General features: G+C 39.8%; 1 protein-coding gene across 3 annotated transcripts in view; it reads left to right on the top strand.

Annotated features, from left to right (window-relative positions):
- The window catches only part of MACROD2 (mono-ADP ribosylhydrolase 2), an 858369-nt gene that overhangs the window by 768793 nt on the left and 65912 nt on the right, over positions 1–23664 (top strand). For all 3 annotated transcript variants that reach the window (XM_058834012.1, XM_058834013.1, XM_058834011.1), the window contains 2 exons: positions 175–256; positions 15389–15430. In XM_058834012.1, coding sequence (XP_058689995.1) covers positions 175–256; positions 15389–15430 — 124 coding nt within the window. The remainder of the gene's footprint in view (positions 1–174; positions 257–15388; positions 15431–23664) is intronic.

Below are 23664 nucleotides of genomic sequence, written 5' to 3'. Positions count from 1 at the left end.
TATTATAAATTACAACACAGATGTACAATAAAGTCAAGACATTCAGCCCTGTTTTCTTGTTTGCCTGGAGCATAAAAGCACACTGGCTTAAAAGTTTCTGTGCCTTTATTTGACTATTGTTGCCAATATGGATGATTGTGATTCTTTCACTGTAAATCATTTTGTTTCTTACAGGTGGATCGTATCATCTTCTGTGTCTTTTTGGAGGTTGATTACAAAATTTTCAAGAAGAAAATGGGCGAGTTTTTCCCGCTAGGTAGGTGTAGTAATCAAGTACCATCTGACTTTAAAAAAGCATGCAGAAAAAGTGCAACTGTTGGCATCTTTTCTTCTTTCCAAAGCCAAATACTGAAATGTGAACTTTCTTTAAAGATCAGCTGCGCACAGAGGCTCTGATCCTGGACAAATGCAGACATTTAAAATGTGTGAACTATTAAAACTACTTCTAATACTGCTTTTGTATGCTCAGTATAGCTAATCTCTTCATTCCATGCTATATATGTATCTTTTCTCAATATTTGGTGCATGGCGCTGGCTCTCTTGACTCTTGAGAAGGAAATTATTTGCACTAATGTATACAGCTCCTAGTGTATATTGCTTTTCCATACACTTTGTACACACTTTGGTCTTTCATTAACAATGCTGGTAAGGTTTCTCTGGGTCTGAAAAGACACCACAGGGGTTAGAGCCCAACTGTGTCTGAATGAGGACTTTAAACTTGAGCTGTCCCTGTGCAAGAATGAATGGGAGAAAGATGGCTCTCGCTGGAGCACTTGGGAAATGTTAGCCATTCATCTTGGATTTCACACAGGAGGTTGCTTTCTAGATTTAAGGAAACCTGCTGGATAGTAAATTTGCTGATCCCCCTCCTCCTATAAACCTGTGATTTATTTTTATCGTACATCACAAGAAATCCGCTCTCCATAATTTTATCAACCCTAAAACTCCTCCCACTTTATTTTGCTTTGTGCTTACAGCAGTCCAACTACATGTGAAAAGATCCAGATTTTAGTGTTTTATGTCCCAATACTCCCCATGCTGTCTGTCAGTGGAAATGGCCCTGGAGTAATAGGAAACAGAGCTTTGGTGCGTTCAGAGTCCCATTAATTTTACAGGACTGTGTTGTCACTGTAGCCACAGTGGTTTTCAGCTTTTGCTTTGTCTGATAGCATGGAAACTGTGGTATTTTTGTCTCATCTCACTAGAACAAAGCTTTTTTGTGGATGACTTTGTAATCACCAGTTTGCAGTGATTGGCAGCTGAAACTTGAAGACCTATTGAATTATTCAGGTAGCATTGAATGATGTCTAACCACTTAATAATATTTTTGTCTGGAGCACACTGAACATGCATTTCAAGAAGCTGCATTCATGTCTAATCCATTCATTGAATGATTTTATTTTTTTGTCAGCATACCCAACCCAAAGTATAAAGTGGCAGTACCCTGCCTACTGTTGCTGCCTGTGTTACTGCCCTTCAGATTAAGTGAGAGAAGAATATACATCAATTTGTCAACAAATCAAGAGTATTAATGCTCACTTTCATCTCTAAGGCCTTGGAAATCATGGTATAAAGCCTGGTATTGTTGCTATAAATGTAAAATCCACTTGGGTTTGAAAGTTTGAGAGACAAGAAGATGCTTCAGAGCTGTATCATGACAAGCCCGAAGTCAGAAAGACAGCAAAGTGGAAGATTCATTTAATTTGGATTTTTTTTAAAAAACCTGATATTGTTGAACTCCTGTCTACAAAGAACCTGTGCAGCTGGGTCTCATGTTATAGAAAAACATATAATTGCATTACACCTCATTATGTAGATGATCTGCCGTACTGTTTTTTTTTAAAAGTATGTTTATTCGCATGTATGTAAAGGTTTTATGGCTTTTTTGCTCAAATTAAAATTGAGATTCTGATATGTGACCACAGACAGGTGGTCATGGTAGGGACCCTCTAAATCCAGTGTTTTGCATATGTGGCTATACGAAAGGTTGATCCAAAATTTACAACCATCCAGGGAAAGTTTAGTTCTCAATATACAAAATTTAGATAGATTACTATAGGATTAGGTACGAATTATTAAAATACCTTAGGGCCCGTTTTCATAGACTCCTGGTTGCAATTTTCTCATTCTCAGAACGAATGCTTCTGATTTTGATATGTTACTGGGCATCTTCTGTCTGATTAGCCAGAGTCTTAAAAGGAACCAGTTTAGTTCTAAAACTTTATTCCTGATGCAGTGAAGGATTTCCTGTGGGTGGGTCAGTAGCCAGGGATCCAGGAAGTTTTTATTTTAGTGGTTTTTTTTGTGTCTTTAGCTCTTCAACTTGTGAGGAGAAAGAGAGAGGCAGGACTTTCTTCCTAAATGACTCTCCTGTAGTGTCACTGGAGAAAGGGTCAGTATCTGGGTCTCTCTTCTGGAGTGCCCTAACCATTAATGGACAGTCTCAGGCTTTCCTTGCCAACTTAAATTAATAACTATTTATGTATAAAACTCCAAATGACACTTTTGCACAGCGTACCACCACTTCAGCAGATGTCAGCTGAAGTCAGCCCCATGCCAAACTGCCTCCTGGTGAGAACATCAGCTGAAGGTCTGGATGGAGATCCCCAGGTGACCCTGGTCATCAGAGTCTGCCATTTGTTCCTTTTTTCAGATGACTTGGAAATTGCCATTTACATTTAACATAGCAGACTTGGACAAGTTATCAGCAGACTCTCTTACTGTAGAGATATCCCATCTCTCTGCAGACCTCATTTCCTGCACAGAAGACTTAGCTAACATGGCTCTGTGTCAAGGAGTTAGTAACTGCCTCTACCTTTGGCAGTAAATTCCTGATATTTCTACTGCAGAAGAAATTAATTAAGCTGGTGTTTTTGTTTTGGTTTAAAGGAAATCTATTAATTTAGTGAAATTAAAGTCTTTAAGGATAGATTTGCCCTAAATTTAAATTGATAGGACACTATCTAAACACTCACAGGAGAGAATAACACTGACTATTGCTTTAAACTTAGAGAAAAAATGTCAAGGCATTTAAAAAGTGCATCTTGCATTCAGAAACATTGTGAAATATATCTACTTTAATAGATGTGGACAAAAATGCTTGGAAAGGAGAATATATTCATGGAGTTATATACATAAATAGTTATTACTTTAAACCCACTGCATTAATAAATCCAAAAATACATGCAAGTGCTTGAGCTAGTCAAGTGATAATGAAATGAAGCTAGAATTACACCTCAGCACATTAGAGTAAGTGGAATATAGATATAGGGAAATTGTTCCATTAGTTGAACATATCATTAGGCCTGTTTTGCAAGTGGAATGCCAAAGAAATTAGTCAAGTAATAATACTGATATCAAGACAACTGCCAAGAGCCTTGTCATTTTCAGACTTTAAATATATAGGGGGAAGAGACGGACCTCAAAGTAATGTCATGTCTTAGCAGTGTAGCAGTTACTGTTGTTAAAAACTTAAAGTTGTGCAGTTACTGAGCAATTGTAACTGTCTCAGCATTTCTGATTCAATCTCAGTGATTACAGAACCCAAACCAGAGTGAGCATGCTCCAGGGGGGAGCAGAGCACCACTTGGCTTTAATTCACACATAAGTTCTCAGTCAATGTTGTCCAGAAAAGTCCTGCTTTGGTTAAGTAAAGGGTTCTAGTCAAGGCAGAATTTTCTGTTGATCCTCTGGGGTTTTGCTGAGAAGGTTTTGTATATCCTAGTAAGAAAAGAGCAATAGAAAGAACAACTTTATTTGCTTAAGATGGATCACTGTTTTAATATATTAAACAGTGCCACAGTGATGGGTTTTTGGGGTTTTTTTTATGAATTGAGTCCTATCTCCTTGTGCAATGACATAGCCCAGCTATTCTCCCTTTACCTGTGTTGGAACATTCTCTCTACTTAAACTGAATGTCTTTCAGGCAAATAAAGTACCTTTGCCTGCAGTTCTGGCTCATACATGTAGTTCTTACATTGCTGGGTTCATTGCTATTAGTAGTATGAGTGAGTTTTCTGGGAAAACTCTGCTACTTAGATCATTTTTCCTTCTGGAATGCATTGTTTCTTCTAATAGAATTCTATATGGAGTCCAGACATTAGGCATTACTTCTCTTGGTAACTATACATATTTATAACACCAGAAAATGGAATCCTTCTTGAAAAGCTAGATTTGCTAACATTTACCTTGGAGTGGTACATACTTCTAGGATTCTATATGTAGGAGGAAAATTAAGAGCATTTGTAAATAGTTGCCAGCTGGAGAAAAGATACCTTTTTTACTTTTCTTCCTGTATTCTGTGTACACAAAGCTACTTAATAGGTCAGAGAGATAATCTTGTAAGGACCTTTGGCAAATGCTTATTTTTCATGGTGGCTGTCATATATTATAAACGGTTTATCTTCAATTGTAATGCTTAAAGTATTTCTAAATCTACCACCTGTTACCAGCAGATTGGAGAGGAGAAACATTTTTTTCCGAAAATGTTTTTTTTTGACAAAAATGATGCTATAAAAGGGATGTCCTGTGAAGCTCCAGCATCCAAGGTTATATTACTTCTTGCTACTTCAAACAGAGTAACAAAATTACTTCACTAAAACATTGCAAAATTTTTTGTAGAAAGGACATTTGCACTTTCATTGGGCCAGTTGACAGATGGAAGGTGCATGCTTTTAGACTCGTGTCCTTTTAAAGCTAATGAAAGGATGCTGATCCCAAGAAAATTTTTCTTTCTTTTTTTATGCTTTTTTTTTTCTTTCTTGAGGCATTATCAGTTTGTGTTAGGAAAAAGAGAGAGAGATTGCTTCATCTTGAGAAAACTTTCTATTCCCTCTATTACAGGTTATGATATTTAATGCATTTTCTGCTTTCATCCTGGTTGATGAAAACACTGTTTCCCCTACCCAAACCATATGGATGCGAGCTACTGCCTTATAATAATTCTCCTATCACTTGAGGAGGGTGCATAGCATCCCACTTGTGCATAAAATGTGCAAATATATTACAATTGCAGAGGAAATTCATTGTTAAGAGATCTCCCAGGCTTGGAATCAAATTGGAAACTGTCTAAATGGCTGAATGAAGGCCTTTGTATTAAAAAGGCCAATCTCTGCACTAATACGTGAGCGAACTCCTAAGCAGGGGCTTTAATTTCTGTACTGGTACTGAGAGACATCGCACCCTCTGCTTACCATGGCAGACTTCACTGGGGCTGGAGCATTCCTCTGCATGAGCAGAGGAGTCATAAGTTAGCCCTTAGCAAGTAATCCAGTATCAAATGGATAATTCATCTGATAAATTTAGCCTCTCTATTTGCATTTGCAGAGTTCATGAGCCAATTCGTTTCCATAATTCATCACCTGAATGTATTCCACAAAATATTTTTCATGGGCTTTATTTTATTCTGTGGAGAGGTGCCAAGCAGTTTACTGGAAGTGCCCAATATCCTTTATGGGAGGTTTCACCTGGGCAGTGACTTGCCTCGTAAGTCACAAGGCTCTGGTTTTCTGACTGGTTCAGGCTGGAGTACAAAGGTCACCAGGGCTTGGGGCCCCAAACAAATGTCTCTTAGGGAGTAAGATTTGGGGGAGTTTGATATCTCTGTGTCTTTCTTCTCCTGATCAGTAAGGGCTATCCTGAAGGTTTTGGTTGCAGCTGCTTTTCCTGTTTCCATGCAGGTGTTCCAAGTTGTTGTCTTCACAGCTAATGAATGCCTGATCTCACAGGGTGAAACTGGAAGCAGTCAGACCATTATTATTACTCTCTTCACTGTTTTCCCTCACAAAGCTTGCAAAGTTCTGTGTGATGTCTTGCTTCCCCAACCCCATAGCTCCAATGGAGCTGTTGTGTTGCTTAGGGGACTCTGATTTCTCTGCCTCATGAAACTTTGGTCTTGTCCCTTGAAGATCCTGCTTGGCTTCTCAGATGGTGACTGTGCCATGACCATGCATCCCTTTCCTTTCCAGAGCTCTGTATCGAGCCATTGAGAGCGCACTGGGGTACCCCTCAGTATTTATGCAGTCACAGCCATCCAGCCTGCTCTGGATTCCATGGCAGCATTTAACATTCCCCTTAGATTTCCCATCTTGTTGGAGTCTTATGTTGAGGAAGGGATGAGTGAGGATTTTTTGGTGGGTGGAAGATGGAAGGCAGCAGTCAGTTTGAAGAAGTTGTGGCACACTGATGTTTTCATGAGGGTGAAAAATGCTCTCTGCATCCCTTTTTGTCCTTATATTGGAAGATGTCATACTCAGATGGCTTCTGCAAGGCCCCTTGTTGAAGCACTTAATTCAAAAGAGCTGGGGAGAAGCAGAGCCCCCCACTGTTACCCCTGATGGTTCCTTGGCCCTCAGCAGTGTTCCAAGGAAGCACTGCCCATCTGGGGGAGCTGGAGGAGCTTATGTGCTAAAAGAGGATGTTGGCTTTGCTGTAGTTCTCTGCTACAGCACCTTCAGACCCTGATAAAGTGCCCTCCAGTGTAAATATGTTGCTGTAAAAATTGGTTTCAATCCAAAAGTTTAAAATAGCCACAATGTTTAAAATAGCTGTCCATTTTGAAACCTCTCTGAAAACAACTTACCTCAGAAAAACTCAAGGTCACTTAAAGCTAAATGTGTTCATAAAAATGTAAACCAAATTTTTTCTATGACTTTCTGTCTTTATTTGCCATGGTAAGGACCGTGTCAGTCCTACCACTCATTGAGGTTGTCTGTTTTGCCTCAGTTTGGTCTCAGTGAAGTGCAGGACAGTGATGAAGCAGCAGCTCAGGAGTGGTGCTTAAGGGACAGACTATATAGCTGATGGTTCAGATACTGTTTTCAGCATCTTAGAAGATATGCAGATCAAGAAAGGGTTCCCAGCACCTTCCAACATGGCAGTGGGTTTCCAGTACCTAAAAAAAAAAACTTTATGGGTGGTTTCCCCCTTCCTTTTGAATCATAATAAAATTTCCTGGTATGATCTCATCAGAATTATTTTCTGGCTAATTTCTGACACAGAACTGTGTGTTGTCTAGACTTTGTGTGTTGCAAGTACTGGACACCTAAAAACATTTGAGAGGCTTGTGATATCCCATTTCTTCTGGATATCCCATCTTTCCTGGTCCGGAAAACCATTTACCTCCTTATTCCTGATGGCAGCAGTGTCTCAGCTTGGAGCAGGGCAAGGATCAGCAATGGGACCATAACCTATAAAAGTGCTGTTGTCGGTAGCTTTTGCTTTTGCTTTGCTAAATGGAGCCTCATCTTCTTTGCTTGTTTGCATCTTGTGGGGATTTTTCTTGTCTCTTTTTGTGAGACTGACAACAGAGCCTGCAATCAATCCAGAAGTGTGGGAAATGGTTGTTTTTAAGTATTTGTCCACTCACTCCAAATCCATGAGCTTTCCAGTTCCTGGGAGACACCTGGATAGGAGCTGCATTGAGACAGCAAAGTGGCAAGTGGATGAGAATGCCCTTGAAGGCACAGGGGTCATTTCGATGCAAGGATCAGGTTGCTGTGCCTGATAACAGCATGGGGGAGCACAGGAAGATGATGAGCCTGGTAATTAGAAATATGGAGCAGATATTTACCATCTCTTGTAACACAAGGAGCACAAAGTGTTCTAGGAAATGATCTGGATGAAAACAAGCAAAAGGAAGTAGCTTTTCACCCAACATACAGTTAGGATCTAAGAGTACTTGATACAAGGTGCTGCAGAGCCTGTAGGTCTTAAATACAGTTTAAAAAAGGATTAGCTCAACCAACAGAGGACTGGTGCAACAACAGCTATTAATCTTCATGGCCTATATGTAACCTTAGGCTCAGGAAGTGATTGAGATAGAGAAGTGTGTTGCTGTTCTCTTCTATACTCAGCCCTTCACACGTGGCTGCCTGGGACCAGAAAATGAACAAGCAGCTTTTTCTGTTTAATACATTATGTGAATATATCTTTGATCAGGGATCTTTTCTTTCTACTCTGTTGGGTATTGTGGCATCTCATTAAAGCATTCAAAATGCATTTTATGTCATCATCAAAAATATGATGTCCTCTCTGGCCACAGACTCCAAATGACTTCATGTGCTCAACTGCTTCTTATTTTCAAGGATGCATTTAAATTTGGGTTTGTCTCATTTGGTTGCCTCTGCCATAGGTTACTGATGAGATGTTGTTAGAGGCTTGTATTTGCAAATGTATGACCATATGCAAAACATGCCATTTTGTGTGTAATTACAAGATTAACATCCAATTTAGGGCTTGTGTAAACAAAACTTCGTTATTTTCAGTATTTTAGGGCAGAGAGGAAATACAGAATAGGTTATTTTTTAAAACCTGATACCTGTTTCCCCAGGGAGTGCCTTGTTCCTTTTATTTAAGGTAGAAGCATCTGGAAGATAGAAGTCCAAATCTGATCCTGTTTTGAGTACCATTTCCTTCACTGGACTAAGGCTGTCCAGTTCCCTCACTGTGGGGACAGCAGTTACTGCATAGTCTGTGTATGCAGCTGAGGTTCAGATTATTTGTATGGTACATATTTTACAGCAGATAAATACAGTTCATAAAAGAGGTCATCCATGTGACCACAAAAAAGCCCTGGTTTCTAACTTCTTAGGAGATTGGTAGTGAGGATTTCTACTTGATATGGCTTCAAAAGCTACAAACACATGCTCTCACATTCTGTGAGGCTCCAGTGTTGTGAGACTGCTGTAACTAAGCAACACAGGAAGGAAACCAGCACTACTGCTGCAGTATGGCCAGGACATACACAGTGTGTCAGTGGAAGTTGCTCTATAATTAGACAAAAAAAATTAAACTTGCTCAGTATCAGGTGGAGGTTCATGTAGTATGCTCTGTATGCCGGACTGCATGATGAAGGGATAGAAACAGGAGGAAAAGAAGTCCTCTTTTTACTTCCAAAGCAGAAGAATGCACTTTTTTGTGTTAAAGATCTTTCAGGTTTATTTTTTCTTTTTTTTTTTTTTTCCTTTATCTTAGGAGCACTGAGGATGAGGAAAAGTTTTATAGAAAATATAACTTTTTACTAAGAGAGAAGAAAAGAGTCAGGCCTGTTTTAGCTGATCTTATCTGCCAGAGATTTCCAAACCTGCTTTTTCTTAAAGAAAGGATTGCCCTTTTTTGTGCTATTTTCTGTCGCATTTCCCCAGTGGAGAGCTGAGCTGGAGGAATTGAAACAACCAAACGAGCTTGGGAGATCCTGGGTTATTGCAAACCTCACATATATGTTTGGGTTTCAAGAAACCTTTCTATGTGGCTCACTGTGCAACAATAACATTGACTCTTTTGCTGAGGTGGACATAAAGCCTGTACAATGCCGTGAAGCTACTTTTGGGTGTCAGCAGTGGTTGTAAGCCACCAAAAGAAGTGATTTTTCAGTTATTAGGTATTGTAAATAGATATGATAGATTATAAATCTCCCTAAAGCTGTGAAGGTGGTCATGCAGTTGAGTAGTTGAAGCTTTGGGATAAAATTCTGGAAAGAAAGATGTGGGAGAGAGAAATATGGACAGTGACAACCTGCTTGGTCTTTCCAGCTACTGGAAAACAGATATTGTCATGGTTTCAATGGTTTGCCTCGGGTGGGTACCCTTGCCCACACTGCTGGCTGCTCTGAGACTGGACACAAAAAGTTTTTCAAGACTGACCTGAAATGGGATCCATTTTTCTCAAAGGGGTCAGACTGCTTCTCCTCTGTGATCCCAGTGGAAATGGTACAGGCATATCGTGGAATGCATGCTAGGGAAATTCTTGACAATAGAAACTTCTTGAGCCAGACCCCTGTTTTTGCACTGCAGATAAGCTCAAGAGGATGGCTGAAGCTTTCAGTGCTGAAATTTTGCGGGGTTTCTTTTGGTTCGAGCTTTTATTTTAAGACATCAACACTATGATCACCAGCTGGTCATTTCAGCCTCCTCTATAGCTCTGCCCATCTCATTGCTCTGTTTGGCAGAGGGGAATGTTCATAAAAGCGGCAGAGAGGATTTTTATCCATTCCTACAGTGCCTTCCCAGTTCTCCCCTGGTTGTGGTCAGGACATGGAGCCACGCTTGCAAGGAGGACGTGTAGGTTGACTAGAAATAGGGAAACATCTGGAAATCAGAAAACTGCAGAAAATGCTGAGTAAAAATAAAAATCCTGAAGGATGCAATTAGGCAGCTGAGGAAAGATTAGAGGGAGGCAGGGAGGAGCCAGCAGCATGCAGTGCTGTTGGGGAGTGCCAGCAGCCCAGGATGCAGGACTTGAATGCAGACGAGGCAGCAGCCTCCTGCAGCACGGAGCTGGCTCTCATGTAAGGGCTTCTCAATGCACAGTGTTTGTACAGTGCTGGCTTTCCACATGCTAACATGAAGGAGAATGCAAATGGAAGCATGAGCAACAAGAAGGAGGTGGTTTAATGGCTTTGGGGATTAGTGGAAGTATTTAGAGCCTTTCACCTCTCTGTTCCTAACATAAATCTTAACAGAGATTGATGATTTTAGCCATCTGGCTTGTGTTTGCTTGTATGCCACAACTAGGGAGACAGGGAAACAACCTGACCAGCAAGGCAAAAGGCAAAACAAAGGATCTGACAGAAGGCATCCCCTTCTCCTGTGTCAGTAAGAGCAGATATGGTGTAATTATTCCATTTCCCAAAGCTTGGCAGATAACAAGGGAGAGGACAATGAAAGAGCCACAGGCATCACTTAGTGCATGACCCTACTAGGGAGCCTGTGACTTACACAAAAGCTTGTGCTTTGAGCACCTAGCTCCCAAATGTAAAGCTCTATGATCTTTAGAGATATAGTTACCCCAGATAGCCTAGGAGTTAGAGGGAGACTTTTAATCATAGGCTGACTTTCAACTGTAAATGATTTTGTACTTCAGTGGAAACTTCTTCCACCCATCACCCATTTAATACCTTAATTTTATGTAGTATACCTTAACTGGAAAACTGGAAAGGTATAGTATATATAAAGTTTAGTATACTAAACTGGAAAATTTTGCACACATTTTGGGTTATAAGGTTTTCTTGTCTCCTAAGCCTTCTAAATACTGATGGGACTTTTCCTGGGGATGAGTTGACCCTTTCTGATAGTCACTGTCAGTTTTCCTCTCACTCCAGACTGCAGGATCAGTCATTCCTTTTCCAGCAAAGTCATCTTGGTAGAACTTCCTAAAATCCAAGGTTTTAATGGGGAAGCAATGTGAAAGGTCATTGTTCTGCTTCTCCAGCCAGAGGACTAACCAAGTGTGGGTAGATGTGTGCACTCACTAGAGCATGTTTTACTAGTCAATTATTTTTCAACAGCTCTCAAGTGAGGGTGAGAGGTACAGAGGATCTCACCTCTGATCTTTCTAGTGGGGGAGTTTGGACAAGAAATATTGACAATATGTGTTTAAGGAAATATTTGCTGCTGTCAAATATTCACTCTAAGGTTCTTCTGTGGTTTTATCCAATTTTGCTTTGGGATTGACTGTCTGTGGTGCATATATCAAATATTTTCTAAGGCTTCCTCTAGATGGAGTAAGAAATTGTACAGGGAAAATGAAAAAAAAAATTAAAAAAACAGAATAAACAAAAGAAAAACAAGAGTAGGTAAGACAAATCTAATTTATGGTAATCTTGGCACTGATTTTGCTTTATATTAGGTGTATAGAACTTCAGTAAAAAAAATATTTTTACTTATTCAGAACTAGTAACCAAAAAACTGTCCTTAATATCTTTTTTTTCAGGGGGTAAGTGAATGCATTTTGAACATAGACTCTTAAACCACTGGTTTTTATCTCAAATAATTGGTTTTGGCATAGAGCTTTGCCAGCTAAACATGGTGTTTATCACTTCAGCCAGCCACACCAAGGTCAGTGAAAGAGAATGTTTTATATTTAACAGGGAAATGCTTCCACCAGATGGATTAATAGTGTGAGAATAATAATTACAGAGACATGAAGTGGCTGGGGATTGCTGCGTGCCAAAGCAAAACTCAGATTCATACCTAGATTGGTGTAAATTTTTCAAAGGCAGCACAATGACTCAGAGATCGTGTCACCAAGTTATTGGGAGCCCAACTTCCATTTTCAGAAATGATATAGAGACTTCATTGCCTTTCAGCAAGACTTAAGTACTTTTTCCCAGAAAAAAACCCCAGCCTTTAGCTCACAATTAGTTCACAAAAGCAGTCTTTGCCTCTTCATAATTATATTGTGTAATGACTTCCCTACTTTTTAATAACATCAGATTTCTTGTCTGTGTCCATTATCACTAGCTTAGAAACTATTCCGTTGCTTTGGGAATTTCATATTCCAAGTCACTTACAGAACTATAATTAAGAACTTCCACAGAAGACCAGGTGATATATGTATGTTAAGATTCTACTGATTTAGTGTCATATCTTAGATTAATTTGAAACCTTATCGTGCTGGTTTCATTATAAATGCTTCCATGGAAAGAACATGTTATTGGAAGCTGAATAATTAATAATCTCTATGTTGCCAAATATTTTTTGAGCAGTTTGCTGAAGAATAGCAGAACACCAGTAGAAAATCCTGGCTCTGTTGAAGCCAATGAGAGAATTCCCATAGGCTTTAACAATATTTGTCATTTTCTTATCTTAAAAATTACTTGTCAAAGTTCCTTGAGGTAGTGTGTATGTTGGGGGTTACGATTTTTTCATTTTGTTTTCTTTCTTATGGAATTTTCTCTCATTTGTTGCTAAGAAACAATAGCAACTGGTACAGATGAGAGACAAAGGCTGTAGTCACAGAGGAGGGGTGCAGCTGCCTGCTACTCCCTTACCTGAGGGGTTTTCTTTTGGGAAGGCCAGAGTTACCCTGAGATTTTGGGCTGGGGGAAGGGGTTGGGTACAGTCTCTAGCTTGGTCTCACTCTCGAGGAGGGGAGAGAGGCTGCAGTCACTGTGGGGAGAATTCCCCACCTCTGCAGGATTCTGTCTCCTGCTGTCTTTTACCATGAGTGGAGCACTGTTCCTAAGAGTGGCCGAGGCACTGGGACCTGACTAACACCCGTCCTCACTAGGAAGGACCCTCACCATCCGCTCTGGTGCCTTGGGAAAACTGGGCACGCTGAGCCCTCCCCAACCTGAGGGAGCCCTTCTGGCCATGTCCAGGAGCCGGACTGCGGCTGCCCAGCCGCGGCTTCTCTGCCACTGCTCCGGGTTTTTCACTACACTGTAACCCCACACGCCCTGCCTGCTAGGACCACCCGAGGTTCCATCTTGCTGTTTCCAAGGTTCCTGCTGCAGCTCATTTCGCCATCCAGAGGGCACCGGGACCTGCTGTCCCTGGGTTTTTGCAAAGGAAGCTCCTTTTCCATCCCTTCCGCCGGCCCGCCTGCCATTCCCGTGTGAGGGGAACGTGGCCGAGCTGGCGGCACAGCGCCCCCTGGCGGCGTGGGGGAACCATCGCACCCGCCCTGCCCGGCCGGGAGCCACCAGCGCCCCTGGCGGCTGCGAGCGGAACTGCAGCCAGGGGAAAGCGCCCGCGGCCGGGAGAGCCTGGGACTGCGTTTGTGGTTCTGCTTGTTGGCGCTGCTGGTGCTGCTTGTCTGCCTTGTTAGATATATATTTATACTCTATAAAGGAGTGTTATTCCTTTTCCCGTCTCTTTGCCTGCAAGCCCCTTAATTTCAAGTTATTATAATAATTGGGAGGGAAGGGCTCACATTTTCTTTTCCAAAGGAGGTTCCTGCCTTCCTTGGCAGACACCTGTCTTTGACATCATGATAGTGTACAAATTTATATTTGTACAGTAGAGGTCTATATGCCTTTTTCACATCCAAAGAATTGTTTGAAGAATAAGGAAAAAGGAAGTAAAATATGCAGTGAATTTTTTCAGTCCTTTGGGCCAGAATAAAGTGTACTCAAGAGAAATGTAATCTGCTGTTGTTTACTGCTTTCTGAAAGTTCTTCCCTCCAGATCATGTCTGAATGAGAGGAAAAGGGGAGAAGAGTGGATGCAGATCCATGCACTGAAGATTCAGAAGCATGAAAATTCTCACACTCTTGACTTCAATGCTTCTAATGAATTATAATTCCAAGTAGAGGCCTCTATTATTAACATTTTTTTCTGTTCTCATGCTACTCACAGTAAATTTTCAGGCTCCAAATCTTGGTGAGACCAGAGCCTAATTCTCACAGCCGGTCGCAGCATGTGGATCTCAGCAGAATTTCTGATCTAAAGTTCTAACCCTGTAAATTTGGACCTAAATGCTACTGTTAGTTTCCATTAGCATTGCTTAATATATTGCAAAGCTCCTTTGAGTTCATATGGTGGCCAGTCATAATATGCATATATGCCAGTTTGAAAGATACTAAGCCTCAGACAAAAGTTGTGGGCTTGCTATAGAATTTTCATATGCCCATATCATAGACTCAGAATGACTGGTTGGAAGGGACATGAAAGACCATCTGATTCCAACCCACCCTGCCATGGCCTGGGACACCTTTTACTTGGTCCTCCAAGAACTTCCAGGGATAGGGTATCCACAACTTCTCTGTCAACTTGTTCTACTGCCTCAATACACTCACAGTGAGAAATTTCTTCCCAATATCTCATTTAAATGAGCCCTCTGATAATTTAAAGACATTCCCTCTTGTCCTGTCACTATAGGCTCTGCTAAAAAGTCCATCAGCAACCCCCTTTAAAAGGCTATAAATGGAGTCTATATGTATCAGGAACATAATTGACATAAATGTCTGTGATCAGTGAGTTCTCCATTAGATGACTGAGACTCTGGAACATTGAATAACCACAATGTTAATTAAGGCCAGTATTTTTTTTTCTAATCCAGCAAAACACCTTGGAAAAAATTCCTTTGCTACCAATATGGAACGTTTTGCTAAAGTAATCTGCTTTCCTTGTCTCTCATTTTAAGCTTAAAAATAATCTGTTCCTAGCTAGCCCAAGTTTGGTCTTCTCAGATTCATTTTGTTCTTAAACCAATTTGCCTGTCTGCAAATAACTAGTAACTTCTTCATATGATTTTTCTAGCAGGGTAGCTAGTTCTCTTCTTAGCATAGCCAGCTGTTCCAGGGAAACAAAGCAAACTGAAATTTGTCAAGTAAACCAAAAGCTCTGAAGGAAAGAGAATGGAATTTCATATAATTCCACATTATAACTGTTTTTATTTGCAGAATTTTATAAGTTATGCAGACTTTTATTCCCTGTCTTTATTCCCTGCATTACCTGTATCTGGTGATAACCAGTATCAAAACCTCCTTCCCCATCTAGCTCCAGATTTCACTACAAAATGTTACACTGGAGGAGGCAAACTAAGATATGGGCATTTGAAACATGATACATGAAACAAGATATTCTATTTGAAACATGGAATATTTCATTTTAGATGTTTGCTGCTATTCCCAGTAACCTTTTTCTTTCAATTTGTTTTTTGACAGGTGATGCTAATGAAGAAGAGGCTCAGCTGAATGAAGAGAGAGGTGAGTTAAGAATATTTTATGCTAAAATATATCACTTCTCTGAAACATAAGCCAAACTGAAAAAATTCTAGAAATTAATTGCCTTAGTTGAGATAAGCAGTGCTAATCATTATTGCCAATGTTGCAACAGTCATCTCTGGTTTTTACACAAAATTAGGGTGAAACATCCCTGATAATAAATAGTGCATGGCAAGACCAGCTGAGACTACTTTTTTTACTGTCATCATCTTATAAGCCTCTAGGCAATATTTCATTGCTTTTTATCATGAGCTAGTTTGAACACGAAGGGGAAATAATAACAATTCTTCAGTCTATTTATCTGTAAAAACTGTGAACAGAGCAATTCTTGAGTCATTTGCCATTCTGAACAGTGGCAGTGATATGTTTGCAATGAAAACAGTAGAAAAACTCTCCCAGAAACTCTTAAATACACTGAGCTTGGTCAGACAGTGGTTCAGAGGATTTTTTTCCTGGTCCTCATAGTTTGCTGTTTAAAATAAGTGTCACTGTTTAGGGTTTGTGGATGACATAAAATGGAAATGATTAATAGGTATTAATAGGAAGAAAGGCCATAGGAACAAGAAAAGGAGAGGACAGAGGATTAGATAACTTCCATAAGGACAAAAGCTTCCATTCAGGAGATTTCTGCCAGTTTTTTTGAGAAACCTTCATCCAGTTGATCAGTTTTTTTGTAACAGACTTCCACCAGAGCACCTTCTGATACTTTCCCTGCTGACCTCACCTTGAGGCCCTCAGTGAACATCTCCTGTTCCATATGGATTTCTGTGCAGTGCATCTCCTTTAATGTGCAGAGTAGCTCCCTATACTCCTCTGCTTCTCCTTCCAAACCAGCTAATTCCCAAGGTCTCTGTGACCCTGATCCCATCATGGTCCACTGACTGTGCAGGAACATCCAGCTCTCCTTATGAAAACATACAAGGTCAGAAACGAGTGCCACATGGGGAGAGGCAGGGATATACCAGCCAGAAAACAGATGTAAAAGCTTTTGAAGCAGTATCTTGACTACTTAAATTGTCAAGATTGGCCTAAAGACAAATGGATTGTGATCATTTATGCAACCACTTAATTACCTGAGAAATTAGAAATACTTGAAGAATGGTGCATATACACAAGTGTGAAAACACAGATAGATATGTGTTATACTGATGGATTAGCACATTCTTTTGTGGCTGTTCTGGCCTGTTGATTTTATTACATATGATTGTAATTACATTTTGGTGTCAAGATTACTGGATAGGAACTTTTAGTAATTTTAATATAGTTAGTGTGATTGATATAGTCATATGAACATACATAAAAGTAAAAAAAAAGCCCATCATTATATAACAAACATTTGCCAAAGATAATGCTACAGTTAAATTTGTAGCATTCATCTAACATTTCCAATTTAATTTTTTATATTTTATATCTTATATTAGTTGTATATGTATTTTTATAAGCCAAATTATTTTGATTATTAAAATTATTGTATTATTATATAAAATAAATTATAATATATTATTTATTATATTAAATTATTATTTTTGTCTTGTTTTTATGGAGATTATGCAAATTGAATTGGTGTGGGTTTTTTTTAAAAAGCCTTTTGAATTAGAATTAAAATGAAATGCAATTCTACTTAGTAGCCAATCTCTTCTTTTTTGTCTTGTATCCTTCACGGCTTCATTACTTTAGGTAAAGCTACATAAATACTCCGGGAAATTATCACTGAATTATGTAATTTGTGGAAGATATTTCCCTACCCGTCTCTTTCTTTCATGCGTATGAGATAGATCAGAAAAGAGATGTCTCACTGGTCTAGGATGCTGTGAGCTTCAACAGCACATTCTTGGTTATTTCTTTATCAGTTGGAGGTATTTTGGGAACTGGTGCATTGGTTGTAAGCAATCAATATCTGCAGGGCTAAAAACAAATGTCGTTTGTATCTCCACCCCCGTAGTGTAGCAGATATGCAAAAGTTATTCCCTTTTGACATATTTCTGTATGGAGATTCTAATGATTGTAGGATCTGTATACTGGAACTATAAATACAAACATAATTTTTGCATTGAGGGGCGTTATCATTTTTATACTCCAATTTTTATCAGTTTGGAAGATAGCTGCTTTTTACTCTTCAACGTGGAAAAATAGAGAAGTAACTTCTAGTCAACACTTCAAGATAGTAATTGAATCATCATTCTTCATTCCCCTTGACTTCATGGGTCATGACTGCAGCAGATGGAGTCAACAGTTGGCACCAGTATTGATGATCCTTTTTCCTTGAGCTGTCCATATCCAATCTGCTTTGGGGTGTTTCCTCCAATTCTTTCGCTTAAAGTGAAATAGAGAGGTTGGATTCCTAGAGACCACATATTGCAGACTAGACATGTATAGGACCTTTGGCCGAGATTGAAATCTAAATTCTACCTAAATTCCGGTGCCTCAGCTTCCTTTTGGCTGGGTGTTTCTGAGGGCCAGTATCAGACCAAAAGAAAACACAGAGAAATACAAGGACACAAATGAACTGTAAGCTCATTGTGTCTGTACCAATCACACTTTGAAGAATGTGGTAGGATGGTGAGGTGGAGGTTACGAGAGTCTGTCCAAGCTTAAATCTGGTGGCAAAAACTAGAAGGAAAAAAAACCCTGATCCTGGTTTGGTGTCTGCTGAAGGCAGTGGGAATATTTCCATTGGTTTCAAGGCACACCAGCTCCTATTAGGTTTTAGGAACAGACAGAAAACTAACTGGGAGTAAGAAATAACAGATTGCCAAATGGGTGTGCTACTGAGTGATGGATACATTATGGAAGTCATCTATCTTGTGTTTCTACCACCCCGAAGTGCAAATATCTCATTACATGCAAAAAATCCTTTCTTACTTTGATTAATGTTCAAAATAAATAAGAGAATATCCTATTTACATCTGTGTCCTGGTTTAAAGAACAGATGTCTGTCAAAGGCTTGCTTGGGCTATGGTTACTAAAGCTTTATGGTTGCTAAAGCAGAAATTTCTGCTCTCTGCTAGAAATTTCTTGGTCGGTGTCTGTTCTGGTTTAAAGGACCAGGTGTCTGCCAAGGAAGGTAGGAATCTCCCTTAGAACAGAAAATGTGACCCCCTTCCCTCCCAATTATTATAACTTTGAAATTAAGGGCCTCGCAGACAAAGATACGGGAAAAGGAATAACACTCCTTTATAGAGTATAAATAGATATATAACAAGGCAGACAAACAGCACCAGCAGCGCCAACAAGCGGAACCACAAACGCAGTCCCAGGCTCTCCCGGCCGCGGGTGCTTTCCCCTGGCTGCAGTTCCGCTTGCAGCCACCAGGGGCGCTGGTGGCTCCCGGCCGGGCAGGGCGGGTGCGATGGTTCCCCCGCGCCGCCAGGGGGCGCTGTGCCGCCAGCTCGGCCGCGTTCCCCTCACACGGGAATGGCGGGCGGGCCGGCAGGAGAGAGAGAGAGAGAGACAATGGGCTGTCCTTTGGAGAGCCATGGGAAGCTGCCAGCCTCAGTGCCACTGGGGAAAACAGAATGGACTGCAGCAGGAAAGCTCAGAAACAGTAAACTGGAATGGCAGAGGCGAGCACACCCAGGGGCGACAAACAAAATATAGCAGGAAGTCCAGGGCCCTGTCTGAAGCCGTGGGGTGCCCGGGGGTTGGGTTGCTGTGTAGCAAGCAGCCCTGAAGCAGCAGCAGGGAACAGTGGGGCTGGATGGGGAATCGCTACCATGGATAGCCCCACCGGCAGTGGCTGGTCCTGGGGCCCAGACCAGGTGTTCCCCAGCAAGGCTCAGGCTCCTCCTGGGTCCCGGCGCTGCACGCAGTCGCTCTGAGCTCCCAAGAAGCAGAGAAGCAAACCAGTAAGCTCCAGTCACAGTGCCAAAGGAAAAAAATAACCAAATAAACTGATAAAAACCACACTGCAACGAGTATCTCTCGTCAGAGGAATAGTGCGGCCTGGCCATGGAGAACAAATCACACTACTGGAAGGAAGCAACTGTCTTCCCCAACTCCTGCAGGAAATCCCAGGCTGACTCTGACCCATTGCTGCATTGGATACTCCCAGAGCTGGGGGAGGAGAGGGGTAAGGAGGCAGCAACAACACCGGACACAAAAACAGAAACAAAAATGGGTATGGGATAAAAAAAAAAACATTTCCAAGGCAATCTGCCGCGTAATATCCATTAATATTTATATTCATTGTATAAAATCAACAAGCAGGAATGACCGTTTTGGTGAGTTTATGACATAACATGACTGCTTATACTAGAATAAGAAGAAACGTTTTAAAATAAAAATAATCCACTCTTGTTAAATATACACACTCAAACCCACTCTTCTAATGGCATTTAACTCACAGCCTTTTAACCCATCAGTCTGTTATTCTGGATGCTGAGTCTTGTAGCAGCTGCTGGCTTAACAGCACCACTTAATTTGAAGTGCTTTGAGGTTATCATATGTCATGCAGTTGGTGTTAGAAGGGTTTGAGTCAAAAGGGCAGATATAGAAATAGCAGGTCCAGACCTGTGCAGGTCTACATCTCAGCTTTACTTTGTGAATGATTTCTTACATAGCCCAAAACAAGGACCAGATGACCCAGTACTTAGTCTTTCCTGAGTGTTTTCATTTCCTTTTTTTCTTTTCCCTTTTTTTTTCCCTTATGGTAAGAGAATTGACTTATGTTAGCACATAATAACATTATTATGTGCTGACATAAGTCAATTCTCTTACCAATGCCATTAAAAAAAAACCAAAACAAAACAAAAAAACCACTCAGGAAAAACTTTCAGTTCTGAATCTGAATCTCTATTGTCCCTCAATCTGTTCAGCTTCGTTCTCTGTCAGGTACTGAAGCCTTTTGACCTCATCTCTATGTCTGTTGCCACACTACTGTCATTTCCCATCAAGTAGTTGCTCCTAATAAATGTCCTGCTGGTTATCCTATTTTTATCCTGATCACTGTAATTAATCATCTATTCATTACTTAGAAGCCACAGCTAGTTAAAACAAGACGAAGGATCTCATTCACACTAACAGGGCTTAATAACACCCTATTACAATCAAGACACATGAATGCAGATTTTTTTTGCATGTTCCATTTTAGCACACCCTTACACTTGGAGAATGTGTTTTGGAGGAAGACTGTCCTTTTTCCCTAAAATTAAAACAGCAATCACTTGCAACCAGGCAAATTTGGGATTTGTGAAGGATTTTGGGTTACTTGGAGACTGAGGTTTAAATTACTTGCTCACCCTCTGAATAAGCCTAAAGAAGAAATATGTCTCCCAGTAATAGAGCTCAGAAATGTTTTTGTACAAATGATCACAGTTAGAAAAGCTTTCAATATGATCAGTTCAAACACCTGTCCAGGTGTGTTATTTTTAAAAATAAATTAGTAGAAAAAATTTCTGTAATATTTGGCTCACTGTTTGGAAGGACATACACACTGCTAGAGAGCAGAAGGGGTTAAAAGTTGTATTTTGACCATGGTAAACACAGATCCTTTTTGATCTCTGAAATAAGGGATAACTGCTAAAAAATAGTGAAATTGTGATTGAAAGCTTGTTCTCCTGGGACACTGCCTCTACATCCTTTTGTGAGCATTTTGAAGGCTCTTTATAGAGTGCAAAAATACGGTTTCTTCTGAGATAGAAATAGTTCTGACTTCTCTGAATGTACACCTCCTCCCTCTCCATCTTTGAGCTGTCAATTAAGATGTTTGTTATATCGTCTAATGTATTCAAATAGTCCTGAAAGACCAGTCTGGACATTTGCACTTTAACTTGGTTGACATTTGATGTGTGGGACTGAAGGAAACTTCACAGATTGGTTAGATGATAAAATTCCTCAGTAGAGGGGCAAGTGTTGATTGAAGCATTCCTATTGATTCAGTCCCCTAATGTGAATTAATCTCAAACAAAAAAGAAAACATGGCAGGTGGTTCAGAGTGGCATTTGAACCAAAGAAACCATATGTTGATATGATCCACTATAAATATTCAAGTTATTTTTTAAAAGAAAGTGAGAACATTGGCGTGAAGAAGTCTTCACAAGTCTGGTTATTTTCAGGATCTCTCTTTTGTATTAGAGTTCTTGTTGAATGATATCAGCATTGCTCCTCAGCCCCTTAAAGGGTTGACAAAGCATGTCTTTATGTCAGGTTTTGCCTTTTTTTTTCCTCGTGGATTTTCTTGTGGTTACTCCTGCCTTCTTCACTCTAGGAAGAAATTAATTTTAGCACTTGAAAACTCTTGTTTTCCTCAAAATAATGTGTTTGAATTTCAAAATCAGATGAGCAAACATGATGACATAACATATGTCCTGTATTAAGTGCTCTCAGGAACAGCCTACCACCTGGTATTGAGCCAAACCTCAAGGCTTGTTCTACTTTGCAGTAACTGGCTTTATTTACTGATTGCTAAGGGCTCTTCATGCTCTGAGCTCTATGTAGTTCTAGAAAGAAGTGTAAATTCCCTTCTAGTAGAAATTTATAAGAGCAGTGTTCAGTTTGGCCTTTTATTTTTATAGTGCTCTTTCATTAAAATTAAGAAAGTGAGATAGAATTTAATTACTCACATACAGATCTCCATTTTGGAATTTTTGCTGACATTTTGAGCTGTCCTGCCACCTTCCCAGTCCATGGCTTTTCTGGATTTTTTGTGCATAAGTATGCTAGAATAACCAAGAGGGCAGCAGAGGTTATTTCTGTGTTCCCTGGGCTCCATGCAAAGGCAACGATTGACTCCGTTTTTGTCTTTTGAAAGAACACTATATTCTTATAGAATATCCTGAATTGAAGGGACCCACAAAGAATCTTGACTTCAACTACCCCTTGGATCTGCAAGTTCCTTTTTCACATGCTAACTACTTTCATACCTCCTGTTTCAAAATTTTCAGCATTTTGGTTCTAGATAAATGTAATTGTGGAAGGGTAGAAGAAAAAGGGGGAGAATCTATGGCTCTTAGCAAAGCCAAGTCCTTCATGAGAGCTGGGCATCTGATTGTCAAGAGCTGTTTAAAATTCCAGCAACATAAAGAATAGATGATTGTGTGGTATGTATGTGGCAGCAGGAGAGATGCTGGGAGTCTTTGAAACACTTAACCAATTTTTGAAACGTGTAGATAGTTTTTTCCCAGTTGTTAATTAGCTAATCAGTTTTAAGTAATAACATGATTCTTATTTGCTAATGACAACAGCAATAAGGGTGAATCATGAGAGGTCATATGTCTTCCTAAATTTCCTGGTTACAGGTGGTCAAAGTTTATTTCCAGCACACACAAAATGTGTTTTTTTTATGCTTCTCCTGCACCCAAGCCCTCAGTTAGCCACAAGGAATCAGGAGGTTTGACAGAAAGTCAAATGACAGAAAGCCATTTTCTCATCATGGTTGAATACATTCAGTAGGCACAATGAATTGAGTTTTAATTGTCTGTCAGTTGCTGCTTTCGTGGTTAAGCAACAGTGTTTAAAGAATGTTTTAATTAGGGAGCCTGCTTGCATGAAATGTCTTAATTTATGAATACCTTTTATGCTTAATTTCCAGCTTGGCCTCCCTTTTTATTAACAGGCTTTCTCTGCTACCAGTTTGTGTCTTGAGGTGTGTCATAGCAAACAAACAGTAATGTCATCATTTATGTTAGGATGACAGGATATTTTGAAAATATTGTAGAAAAAGTTCAGAATATTCAAAGTTTAACCAGCTGATATTAAACACTGTGTGCTTCAGTCCATATAAGCAAGAGAGATCTCACATTTAATTGGCCTCAATTACTTCTTTTACTCCCTTTCCTCCAGCTTGATATTGCCTACTGTCTGAAAGGCTGGAATGGATTTTTGTTCAACCCGAACATTTCTGTCTTGTAAAGCTTTCATTTCCTTAACTCCACTATCAAATTTGTTTACCTACCTTTCATTTAATTATTAATTTCAGTCTATGTTCATTTGTTGTTGCGTTAAAACAGTGAATGGGGAATTGAGCTGAGAGAAAAAAAATCATCTATTATTTATTATTATTTATTAATTATTTCTCCACAGTTCCATAATGCAGTATAATAAATATTATGTTTACAACTACAAATTAAAACATTATTTGGTTGAGGGTTATGATTGTTGTTTCTGTAGTACTTGTGAAGCACTATGTTATTTCAGTATGATCTTTCTTCACTTCCATCCTGTGAAAGTCAAAGAAAGTTCAGTCCATGCTGAAAGACACATATGTATTATAAATATCA

This window comes from Poecile atricapillus, chromosome 3, assembly GCF_030490865.1.
Source record: "Poecile atricapillus isolate bPoeAtr1 chromosome 3, bPoeAtr1.hap1, whole genome shotgun sequence".
Taxonomy (NCBI): domain Eukaryota; kingdom Metazoa; phylum Chordata; class Aves; order Passeriformes; family Paridae; genus Poecile; species Poecile atricapillus.
This window is presented reverse-complemented; position numbering and strand designations above follow the sequence as displayed.